The sequence below is a fragment of the Lampetra planeri genome, chromosome 52 (assembly GCF_965212315.1).
Source record: "Lampetra planeri chromosome 52, kcLamPlan1.2.h2, whole genome shotgun sequence".
Taxonomy (NCBI): domain Eukaryota; kingdom Metazoa; phylum Chordata; class Hyperoartia; order Petromyzontiformes; family Petromyzontidae; genus Lampetra; species Lampetra planeri.
In genome coordinates this window covers 4,626,964-4,639,737 of record NC_136158.1, presented here as the reverse complement: position 1 = coordinate 4,639,737, position 12,774 = coordinate 4,626,964, and the positions used below count along the sequence as shown (strand labels likewise).

General features: G+C 50.0%; 1 protein-coding gene across 1 annotated transcript; it reads right to left on the bottom strand.

Moving 5' to 3' along the window:
- Positions 1–208: 208 nt before the first annotated feature.
- LOC144734666 (muscarinic acetylcholine receptor M1-like) lies at positions 209–9,044 on the bottom strand. The gene is made up of 2 exons (XM_078616957.1): positions 8,723–9,044; positions 209–3,295 (listed from the first exon to the last, which is right to left on the bottom strand). The coding sequence occupies exon 2, from the start codon at positions 2,832–2,834 to the stop codon at positions 864–866; it is 1,971 nt and encodes a 656-aa protein (XP_078473083.1). The 5' UTR covers positions 2,835–3,295; positions 8,723–9,044; the 3' UTR covers positions 209–863.
- Positions 9,045–12,774: the final 3,730 nt, after the last annotated feature.

The following is a 12,774-nucleotide window of genomic DNA, read 5'->3' as shown; positions in this document are numbered from 1 at the left end:
CGGCCAAACAACAACAAAAAGGAAAGAGGAGACCTGCGGGCGCTTTGCGGTGACGACACAGAAAACGGTACAAATATAACCAAACAGCATCCCCCTCGAATTGTTTCGGCAAAACCACGAATATCTCACGTCTCAGCGCGGTTCTGATCGTCGTCTTCGTAGCCACTAGGGCCCCTTTACCCCCACCCCCCCCATCCCCCCACAGCTCCTTCAACCAACGGAGAGAATCGATGACTGGCGGTGACTTCGCGCTCGTTTTGTTCACGGGTAATATTCAAAGCAGCAAAGACGTCACGAAAATTTACTCGCAAATACACCGACCTGCAAGGAGTGCATTCCATTCTGGATCCGTGTTACGGACGCAGGCAACCGTTGACCGTACTTGAAGCGCCGTGGCTAAATTCACACGCGTGTCGAGTGTTTAAAAACCACACCTTATCGATTACTGCATTACAAGCAGAGCTACATCTTAATATAGTACAAAATATAAAAAATACCTTCTTAGCACATATATAGATATGTTTTTTTGACGTATTTACAGCAAAGTTATGTACACTGGAATTATACAGAGAAACGACACGTGTTTTATACTTTCGTCTTTTTTTCACTTCTTAATTCCTCCACATGTCCGAATACCGAGCCGCAGCCGCCGATCTTCTCTCGCCATCGCAAGCACGGCACCACGACCACAGTACATCCTCAGCGCCGCCTCCGATTCCGTCTCCGGCATAGGCTCGCTGGCCTTCCGCCTTCCCCTAGCGGCACAAACGAACGGCAAAGGGCCCGAGCCTTCGTTGATCGACTCGCCATGCCTTCCTCCTACGACTCCGTCCCACCCTACCGTCCCGTACCTGCGCCGCCGCTCATGTGCTCGCGTCCCTGGTGATCTTCTTGCAGAAGATGACCTTCTTCTGGTCCTGCAGCTGCCTCTTCTTCCTGCGGCCCCACTGGCACAACAGCAGCCACTTGAAGGTCCGCCTGAAGTTCTGGTTGCACAGCGCGTAGCACATGGGGTTCACCGTGCTGTTGACGTAGCACAGCCAGTAGCCCAGGTGCCACAGGTCGACGGGGATGCAGTCGTCGCAGAACGTCGACACGAGCACCATGATGTTGTAGGGCGTCCACGTGACGATGAACGCCAGCAGGATGGCGCTCAGCGTCTGCGCCGCCTTCTTCTCCTTGATAAGCGTCACGCTCTTGGGCTTCGCGTGCCGCTTGGCCTTGGCCAGCAGCTTGCGCGTCTTCTTGTCGTGCTTCCACGACACCGCCTGGCCGTGCAGGAACTGCGGCCGCGGAGATTTGCTGCCGCCGCCGGCCCCGCCGCCGCCGGCGCCGCTGTTGCTGCTGCCGTTGCCGCCGCGAGAGGAGGAGGACGACGAGGCGGCGGCGGCGGCGTTGGCGCCGGACTGCTCGGGGAACTTGCAGCAGCGCTGGTGGAACTTGTGCCGCTTGTCCCGCTCCGGGTGGGCGGAGGCCTCGACGGGCGACGTCGCGGCCGAGTGGCCGTCGGCCCGCAGCCGCGTCTCCGTCGGCACGGCCGCCTCCTTGGCGGCGGCGGCGCCGTCCTCCTGCGCCGACGCCCCGGCCGACGCGACCGCGACGGCGGAGACGGTGATCGCCACGGAGGAGGTGGACGAGGACTGCACGGCGAGCAGCCCCGAGCCCGACGTCTTCATCACCACCGTGTAGATGGACTTGGGCCGCTCGGGCGGGCAGCCCTCCTCCTCGGAGAGCGCCGAGTGGCTGGGCGAGGGCCCACCGCTGCCGCCGTGGCTGCGCCAGCTCTCGCTGTTGCTGAGCTCGCGCTCGGCGCGCTTGTGCGGGTGGCACACGCGCAGCCCCGGGAAGCAGTAGCGAGGGGACCGCAGCCCCCCTGCGTCCCTGCCGCCTCCGCCGCCGCCGCCGCCACCGCCCGCCGCTCCTCCTCCTCCCGCTCCACCGCCCCCGTTGTCCTTGACGTAGACCTCGTTGAAGCTGGACTTGCGCGAGCGGCTCTCGTGCAACACGAGCTGCCCCGTCGACTCGGAGTCGGTGTCGGAGCCCTGCAGCCCGGCGAGCTCCTTGGAGCGCTTCTCCGTCTCCTTGTAGATCCTCCAGTAGAGGATGCACATGATGGTGACGGGCAGGTAGAAGGCCGCGATGGCCGTACCGAAGGTGATGATGGGCTCGGACAGGAACTGGATCTGGCACTTGCCCTCCGAGTCCGGAACCTCCTCGACGAAGTACTGCCAGAAGAGGATGGCGGGCGCCCACAGGATGAAGGACACGGCCCAGGCGAGGCCGATCATGATGGCCGCGCGCTTGGTGGTGCGTTTGGCCCTGTAGGTGAGCGGCCGCGTGATGGAGAAGTAGCGGTCGAAGCTGATGACCAGCAGGTTCATGACGGACGCGTTGCTCGACACGTAGTCGAGCGCGAGCCACAGGTCGCAGGCCACCTGGCCCAGCACCCAGCGGCCCATGACAATGTAGGTCGTGTAGAGGTTCATGGAGAAGACGCCGATGATGAGGTCGGCGCAGGCGAGGCTCAGCAGGAAGTAGTTGTTGACCGTCTTGAGTTGGCTGTTCACCTTGAAGGAAAGCATCACCAGGATGTTGCCGATGATGGTGAGCAGACTGACGATGGTGGTGAACACGATGATGAGCACCAGCTCGGGCACCGTGCGGTCGTCGTCCGCCGCCGATGCCGTGCTGTTCACCAGGGCGTGAGTCGCGTGGCTCTCGTTCATCCTCAGCAGCTCGCGTGAGATGTTCTCAGCCACGGCCCGCATCGCACCACCGCCTCCACCTCTGCCGCCCGTGATGTTGAGGAACAGCTCCCCGGACACGGTCACCATGGTTCGGGCTCCGTCCCTGAGTCGTGTGTGTGCAGTGTGTGTGTGTGTGTTGGTGCGTGTGTGTGTGTGTGTCTCTGTGTACGTGAGTTATGTGTGTAGGGATATATGTGTGTGTTGGTATGTATGTGTATATTTGTGGAGTGGTATGTGTGTGTATTGATATGTGTGTTTGTACTTTGTGTGTGTGTGTGTATCTACGTGTGCATTTTATGCGGATGTGCACGTATGCATTTGCGATTGTGCGTGCGTGTGTTCTGCGTGTTTTTGTGCATTTGCGTGTAAGCGAGAATGTTTATATATGTGCGTGTATGTTGAACTTCTTTCGCATGTGTGTGCGCGTGTGTATTTATGTTTGTGTGTGTGTGCTAAAACTTGTTTTCTGTTTGCCTTCAGGGTTTCAGTGCGAGAGCGCTCCGGGAGATGACGCTGCCAAGTGACGTTTATCTCGTGACACAGTCACTCTGAAATAAAAGTGTGGGGATTGTGCGCAGAGGCGAACAGCATTCTTGTTAGTTTAACACACAGGAGGCTTTCGCGAACAACATCATCCAAATTAAAGATGTTTTTTTTTTGGGGGGGGGGGGGGTTAGATCGCCTAAATATAAATGTTTCATTAAACCCGCCACCACCCGACACAACCAATTAGTAAGGTTCTTCAAAGGATGCAAAGATTCAAAGGTAAATGCCACACACAACTAAATCAACTCGTACATTACCCCCCGCCCCCCACCCCCGGCCTCCGCACGTGATTGGCTTACAAGTGACGACATCACATGTATCCCTCTGTATTTAAGACCGAAACAGGAGGATTTCTCCACAACCCTGGCTGTTGCCTGATGATGCTAGTTGCAATTACCAACGAAACGTCGTGCTCGAATTGAAAATGTTGTGGGTTACTCTCCAACACACCGGTGTGCTGTACCAGTAACGAATTGAGAATTGACACGTTTTGTTCACGTGACAAACCTTACTAATTGGCTGTGCCGGGTGGTGGCGGGTTTAACGACGCATTTATATATTCACGCGATCTAACCACAATAAAAGTCTGTTATGGAGCATTCTTGTTATAGCATTCGACATACTCTTAGGTTTTTTCGGTAAAGTCATGTAGGTAAAAAGAAATAATAAAAATAATATAAATATTAATAGTAATAAAATAATAAATCACGACGTTTCGGAGGCAACATAAGTCTCCGTCATCAGGTGGGACCGTCACAGCTAAATTTACTGTATCAAGTAAATCACGTCGTGATTTATAATTTTATTTCTATTATTATTTATATTATTTTATTTATTATTATTTATTTTTTACCTACGTGACTTTACCGAAAAAAACCTAAGAGTATGAATCCTTGCAGTCACGAAAGCTTCAAATATAACATTCGACAGTTCATCACAACGTTGATACAATGGGATGTTCCACCTCTTTGTGACATCGAGTGCGAGCAAGGAGGCCGCCCGATGGACAATCGGCTATGGGGATTATTATTATTATTATTTAGCCCTCCCCCCCCATTAATTGATCGATTGACCCCTTGCTCCGTGTAGCGCTCTTCGCGCGACGAACTGCCTCAAAGGCGCTTCGCGGACGCGGCGAAGGCGGTACAAATAAATAAGCAACGACAAAACGCGGGGAAAGCATTCGTTGCGAAGATCAATGAATTGCTGGACCACACTTGAGCAGCCTCGGTGGCGAGGGTCGTTGGTTTTAAAGAGTGTGCCTGCATGGTTGGTCCACAAGTGGCGATGAAGATGTCACTGGAATCGCCGCTGGGATAACGACGCAATGCGCTGACCGCTCAGTGGACTGTCGCTCCCCCCATTGCGAAGATCAATTAATTGCTTGACCACACTACGCAGGAAAGTGTCCTGTTTGTGAGAAACTATTAAGGCTGGCAGGGCATTCAAGAGCAGCGTGGTCAGCGCAATGCCTGGCCACTTTCGTCTCACCAGTGCTGATGTTCACACTCCACGTAGAATGTACTTGTTTAAGGCTGAGTTGATGTAGGGGAGGTTCAGATACCTTTTGCCACCGATAGACCCGGGTGGGGATTCAACGCAAGTTGCCAGGATCGTAGCGCAGTGTGCTAATCACTGCACCTCCACTCCCCCGATAGACACACGAAGATCTGCCGTATAGCGTGCGCAGGTTTGTTGGGGCAAGTTCTGTTTGCAAGCATCTATGGAAATGCCACCATGGCGCATGAGGGGGTGGTGTGGTCAGAATTCCCCGATGTTTATGTTGAAACACATGTCACCAGGTACTCATTTAAGGATGATTTGACCTCGGTGAGGCCGAGGACAGGTTATAATATTGCTCGCCACTGATATTAGCCATGACCCGCACTCAGATTTACTTCTGCGGCTGTCTGAAACGCTCTTCCTTCCGACATTAGGAAGCCACTGGAGCTATGCACTTTAAAATCTAAATTGAAAACTAATTTCTTTAGAAGTGATTTTTGTGTTTAATTTATTGTCCTTCCCCCGCACCTCCACTTAGCACGGTTGGCTACGTACGGTGCAAAGTAAGTTCAACATCCATACACAAATGTTCCGCAATCAAACTGGGGCAACCGGGCTCCTAGCACAGTGCGCTAACCGCTGCACCACCGCTCCACAGACCCAAGACACACACTCACAAATGCACATTCCATTCATGCAAATTACCATGAACAATTACGCCTGAAAGATAAAAGCATTTAAAAGGCGCGGCATTGAATGAGTAAATGAAAATGATTATCCACACACTGAACAGTAACAGAGCACCTGCACTGGGTATCATTAAAAAATAAACTATGAAGTTGGTAATTGCATAGCCAGTAATAGATTGCCGCGTGAAGAGATCCATAATAGCAGCCCTTTCATTACTGGTGCCACTGTGCTTTTGAAAGGTATGCTAATGATGCTATGTGCATCGAACCCTGGCACACGGAACCAAGTGCTGTTCTTTTTTTACTCCAAAAATAATCTTATTATTATTATAATAATACAAATGTACTTCTTCTTGGTTCTTTCGGTAAAGTCACGTAGCGGAAATAATAAAATAATAAAAATAAAACATGACGTTTCGGCCACAACGCAAGCAGCCGTCCTCAGGTGAAGAACAGGTCTGTCGGAAAGACAGCGTCTGGCGTTCATTCCGACGCTGTCTTTCCGACAGACCTGTTCTTCACCTGAGGACGGCTGCTTGCGTTGGGGCCGAAACGTCGTGAGAATTATTTTATTATGTTTCATTTTTATTATTTTATTATTTCCCTTCTACGTGATTTTACCGAAAGAACCAAGAAGATGAATCCCTGCAGTCACGAAAGCTTTAAATCGAAAAACAAATGTACTTGTGTATTTAGGAGAACAACAGAGGTAATATTTTTTTTCAGGAGGGTCTTGCTACATCGGGATGTTTTTTTTCCAGATGCTTTCAGCCAATTCATGATGAGGTCATACACGAGGGAGAAAATCGGAGTACCTGGAGAAAACCCACGCCCTGCATGCACGCATGTGTGTTGAACTTCTTTCGCGCCGTACGTACGCACGTAGCCAACTGTGCTAATCGGAGGTGCGGGGGGAAGGACTATCAAACTAAACACGAAAAGCAGTTCGAAATACTCTTGGGTTCTTTCGGTAAAGCCACGTAGGTAGAAATAAAATAAAACTGTTTTATTTTAGCCGCGATGATAAGTGCGTTTTAAAAATGAAAAACAACCACATCCGGTTTTGTTCGTGAATACTTTTAAAATTAACCTAAAACAAATCGTAACAGAAGACGTGACATGCTGCACGAATCAGTCGTGGTCACGCACGCGGCCGCCTGCAATCCAGCGCTGTGTGGTCAGCAGCAGCGAGGGCTGATGGATCACTGCACAGATGTTGCCGTGAATCTCCCTTGCAGTGGGCGTCGAGGTCGCTAGACCTTGGTTTGCTGGAAGAAGGTATTATACAGCACGTAGACCATTTTTTAAAAATATTTTATTGATTTGAATCTTTCGTGACTGCAGGAATTCATACTCCTTTGGTTCTTTCGGTAAAGTCACGTAGGTAGAAAAATAAAGCAAAATAAAAAATAATATATCACGACGTTTCGATTGCAACACAAGCGCTCGTCCTCAGTGTTGCGATCGAAACGTCGTGAAATATTACTTTTTTATTTTGTTTTATTTTTCCACCTACGCAACACAAGCGGTCGTCTTCAGTGTTGCGATCGAAACGTCGTGAAATATTACTTTTTTATTTTGTTTAATTTTTCGACCTACTTGACTTTACCGAAAGAACCAAAGAGTTTGGGTTCCTGCAGCCGCGGAAGCTTCAAATGAGTTCTGAATAAATGAGTTTTGTCAATCAAGGCGATTTGAAAGTGCGTAGCTCCAGTGGCTTCCTAATATCGGAAGGAAGAGCGTTCCAGACGGCCGCAGAAACGCATCTGAAAGCGCGCGATGCCGGTGACCGTCGTTTTCATTCGATGGCATCAGCCAAACGCCGCTAACTGCTGCTGCTGCTGCTGCGAGGATGATCGGAGTTTGCGTGATGATAGTTTACGCTCCTTGACGAGATCAGCGAGGCATTGTGGCTCAATTGTGGCAAGCACTTTTTTGGTGTAATGACTGCGACCTGATAATGTAAGGAGCAACACACCACCCTATCCCCGTACAGGTGTAACCAGATGGCGATTAGTCCACGTGTTGTATAATACCTTCTTCCAGCAAACCAAGGTATAGCGACATCGACGCCCACGGCAAGGGAGATTCACGGCAACATCTGTGCAGTGATCCATCAGCCCTCGCTGCTGCTGACCACACAGCGCTGGATTGCAGGTGGCCGCGTGCGTGACCACGACTGCCGGTTTCGTGCAGCATGTCCCGTCTTCTGTTACGATTTGTTTTAGGTTAATTTTAAAAGTATTCACGAACAAAACCAGATGTGATTTTTGTTATTTTTAAAACGCAATTATCATCATGGCTATTTAAAAAATATATATATATTTGTTCTAATTGATGCCAGATTTATTTTTTGCGAGATGCCGCACCAAATCGGATGTGTTTCCCACGTCAAGTCAAAGCGTATCACTGCTCAGAATAGCAATGGGGCAGTATTCATCTATCTACACTGGTGGTCCCGTGTCAGTGGTGGAAATTCCACGTTCTTCTGGTACGGGCCAGTTTGTCCAAACGACTACCGCTGCTCCTCCTTCTTCGTCACAAAGTGGTAGTCATTTTATTGACGCCCTGGTGGAATGATCGGCTGAGTTTGACACCCCAGCTGAAACTTGAGGAGCGCTAACCACTACGCCACGGCACCCCCTGGACCACGCGTATTCAGCGGTGGCACGGTGGTTGACGCTCGTCTCTACGAAGAAATCAGCGACCGGTTTCCATTTCCAGCCCCGAGTAAGGAAAAGGATCGAGCATCGACATCCGATACCGGTCCTGGGCACCACAACTTCACCGACCCGCACCCAACCATCGCGCGGTGAGGCACGGTCACAGGACCCCCCAAGAACCCCACGTGGTACGGGGGAGGCCTTAATCCAGCAGGGGATTGACAAAAGCGATGCCTGTGCGGGTGGACAACGAGACGAGCTTCCAACGGAGGGAATTCTCCCTTAAACGCGCGCTCATCGACAAGGGGCGAAGCGCGCGCCGATGATGAACTCCCCGCCAGCGCAGCCGTTCAGACAATTCCGACGCACGAAATGCCCAACGTTACCCACCGCCTCCACGACCAGTACATTCAGTGCCTCTCGCCAACAGCACTCTTGCACTGAAAGCCCAACACCACGCACCTCCTACCTGCGCCGCGTTTATGACAGCAGCGGGAGGGGTGGGTGGGGGGGCTTAAAAGAAAACAAAAAAAACCTCCCAGCGAACGCGCGAGCCGAGCCGAGATCTCCAAACCTTTTCAAGTCCCCGGGGCGCGAGCGAATCGGAGGCATTGACGGCGGCGCGATGCTGCCGGGCGAGCAAAGCGAACAACCCTTGAACCTTGCGGGAACTCTTCCCGCATCCTCCTCGTTGTCCTCCTCCTCCTCCCGTTGCTCCGCTGATGGTTTGTAACCGTCAGGTAACGCGCGGGTCCAGGAGGAACGATCCGGCCAGGAAGTTTCTGTCATCCCCCTCCTCCAGGTGGAGCGAGACGGGGGGGCAGGGAGCGCGCGATTTTAACCACGCAGCTGGGGTCGGTCGCCTTCCCTCCCCGGGAGGCAGGTCGTAGTGTGTGATGATGTATTTGTTCACTCTTTACCTTCTGCGCGATGCTAATGCCCACCTTTCTCAAGAGGCGCGCGGGGGTGTGGGTGGGTGGGTGGGGGGAGTGGGGCATTTGAAATCCGCAGAAGTTCTCTGTCAGGATTTATTTAACGAACACGTTTTGAGAAGTTGTTGTTGTTGTTGTTTTAATGGCGGTGCGTTTTGCTTCTGGACTTGCTGCTGCTGCTGTACCGACTGCGTTCGTGACATTGGGACGACGCGGCAACGCCTGGTAGACTAGTTTTATTACTGTAAACAAGTAAAAAACACTTTTGATGATATGTTCAGGGACCGATTTGTCTGCGAAAATGTTCGTGTTGTTGATATTTTGTTTAATTAAATGTTGTTTTACCATATTTGGTTATTATTTCCCGTTGAAATTGTGTATTATTATATTGTGATTTAGGATTAATAACAGGTAACCTTTCAAATACATTATTATTTCATGACATATACCATCACCAGCCATGGTCAATCCACTGCTGCATGAAGGTCCTCCCCAAGTCGTCGTTCACCTCTCACGATCCTACGATGTAATAATCCACCAGTGGATCTAATCGACCCATCTCCTCGATTGGAACATGTTCCATCCATTCCGTTGGTTTGCCACTCCTCACTTCTCTAGCCTCGACGTAACGTTTTAGCACACCACGCATATAACCTATTGTCACGTGCATGATTCCAGCCGTATAATACACCTATAGAATCAAATTTATATCAATGAACCAATGCAATCATATCATGCATAAAGTGTAGGGGCAATCAACATTGGTTGTTGTTGTTGCTGTTATTTTCAGAAAGATAAACAAGCATCCATACGCGTGGAATATGTAACGATTTCTCACGATCCTGCTAGGACATGCACATTAACTTATGGGGGCGTCACGGTGGCTAGGAGATGTTAACTCCCTCGCCTGGTATGAAGGAGATCGTGAGTTCGATCCCGACCCTGACGACTGCTGTGTATTTGGAGTTTGCGTGTTCTCCCCGTAGTCGCTTGGATTTTTCTCCGGGTCCTCCGGTTTTTCCCTCCACAGTTAAAAAACACGCGTTTAGAGTGTTTGGCTGCTATAGATTTCTACCAGATGATGATAAGCCACTTCGTTGAGCTATCATTTGTAGCCGGGTCTCTTCTGATAAAAGAGCTACGCGGCTCAGTGTGCCTATTACCTGGTCCCAACATTCATCCGCACCGCCGATTAGCACGGTTAGCTACGTACGGTGCGAAAGAAGTCCAACATACATGCGTGAACTGATTTCATCGCTCTGTCTCCTCGGTGGTCATCGGAATAAAGTTTATACTCCTAATTAACAACGGTCAGTGGGGCAAGCTCATCTTCCAGGCACTTGATTCATCACAGAAATGTGCGCTGCTCACTGAGCAGTGATCACACGTCAGGGGACTGGCTTCCGGTCACTTTGTGTTTAAGGCTTCCGCAGATTTCTAGCTGCCCTGCCTGTAATCCTGTGAGCAAACTTACACGGGTTTCAAGGACCCCCACCTCCCCAAACTCGCAGCCCCCTTGCCAGCGTCAATGCTCACAGTACTTTGCTTTATACAGTGAGTGAGCACACGGGCAGGTGACATGGCCCAGTGCATGGGCAGGTGACAAGAGCCCCAGCGGGAACGGTAACACCTTGCCGGATTCAAATCACGGAACCGCCCGGAGATTCACGGTTCTAATCCTCGCAGGGCACCGTGGTTAATGTAAAACGTAAACGATCTCCTGACGTCATTCCATTGTGTGTGCCGGCATCGCGGTCCAAATTTAGTTTTTGTCCACTTTAGCAATTGTGTATTGCTGTGGTTGTTTCCACCTGATGACTGCACTTGTGTTGCGCCCGAAACGTCGTGATTGAATTTATTTAATTTTATACCTATGTGACTTTACCGAAAGAAACAAAGAGTATGGATTCCTGCAGTCACGAAAACTTCAAATCTAAATAAAAAAAACTTTAATATTTTACTTGAAATCACACACAGCAACACTATTTATCCTCCCTCCACCCCCCGTTCTGACAGACTATTTTGCCCGATTGCAGGCCAGGTGCTGAGTCAGTGCCAGCTACCTGCTGTGACGTATCCTGCAGGGCCGTGAACGAGAGACCTCGCAATAGGAGAAAAGTTGCGCAAAAGGCGCGTGGGGAGATGGACGCTTTTGAATTCCACCGATATATAGAAATAGGAACACGTGGATGGATGCAAGCCCCCCCCCCCCCCCAATATTCAAATATTCTCAAAATGTCCCCCCCCCCCAATATATTGCTATAAAATAAATGTATGTTTATATGATTGTGGTTATGGTTGTACATTTTAAATCCCTAATCTCTGCCATTACATACAATGAAACAAGATAAGGTAAAAAAGAAAAAAACTGAGCAATGGAATACAATAAAATATTATACATTATTGTAAAAAAGTAAATAATAAGTCCATCCCATGTTCTTGGTTCTTTCGATAAAGGTCTGTCTTCTCGACAGACCTATTCTTCACCTGAGGACGGCTGCTTGCGTTGTGGCCGAAACGTCGTGAGAATTATTTTATTATGTTTTATTTTTATTATTTTATTATTTCCATTCTACGTGACTTTACCGAAAGAACCAAGAAGATGAATCCCTGCAGTCACGAAAGCTTCAAATCGAAATTTTCCATCCCATGTGACAGTGATTTTTTTAATATTTTAGGCAAGAAATGGCAGGAAATTCGTTTTCAAATTTCGATTTTTTTTCTGGTGGGAAGGGACCCCCAGACCCCCTGGAAAATTTGGTCCCCCCAAATGTTGACTCTATCGCTACGGCCTTGCATGGATGAGAGAAATTGCGCATTGCAGAGACATCAGATTGACTGTTAAGAAATGCAGGTGGGCTTTGGCCGGACGCGTCACGGCTAGATGTACGATGGGCGAGAATGATCAGTGGCAGCCAAGCGAGAGGAGGGCCCACACCTGTGGAGATGGAGTGGTGAAATGGGCTCGTGTGCTGGTGGGCTGTGGGGAGCGGTGGTGTAGTGGTTAGCGCACACCACGCCACGAACTCGGCGACACGAGTTCTATTCTCGCTCAGGGCCAACACCAATGGCAATTATTTGAGCCGGTCTTGGGCCTCCCCTAGGTCGACTCAGCTTAAAACTAGCACACCACTGGTGACGCAGTGATTGGCACATTTGCGCTATGAACACGACGACCTGAGTTTGATTCCTAGCCACGGCTGACATCATTGGCGGGTGATATCTGGACCAGTCTGTAGGTACAACCCACCGACAATGACCAGGCTGGTGAAGTATGGTCAAACAACCCACGTGACTGGAATAAATGAATAACATAGCCTTGACTGGAGGCTAATTTGTTTTGGCTTTCCACGTTCATTTTCACACAAGCTGCTGATATCATTTCACCCATTTCACTGTTCAATTGTTTTCCTGAAGTAATTGACCGGCAAATGCTCAGTAACGGTAATCTGAGCAACCGCTGATCATGGGATTATGGGTACTTGCCTTCAGTAATTGTGATAAGAGCAATGTGTGTTTCTCTTGTCACGATACACTCACACACGGAGTGCGTGCCTTCTCTCCCAAATCCTGCTTGCGTTCTCCACTTACTCCCAAGCCTTTGCACACACAATCATAGCGGCGGTGGATGTTTGCACATTGTATTTATTTGACACATGTCTGTACCCCTTGTGATTCTGTGCCTGCGTTGTGT

Excerpts from the sequence above, each read along its gene's own strand:
- LOC144734666 (XM_078616957.1), bottom strand. The coding sequence starts at position 2,834 with ATGGTGACCGTGTCCGGGGAGCTGTTCCTCAACATCACGGGCGGCAGA.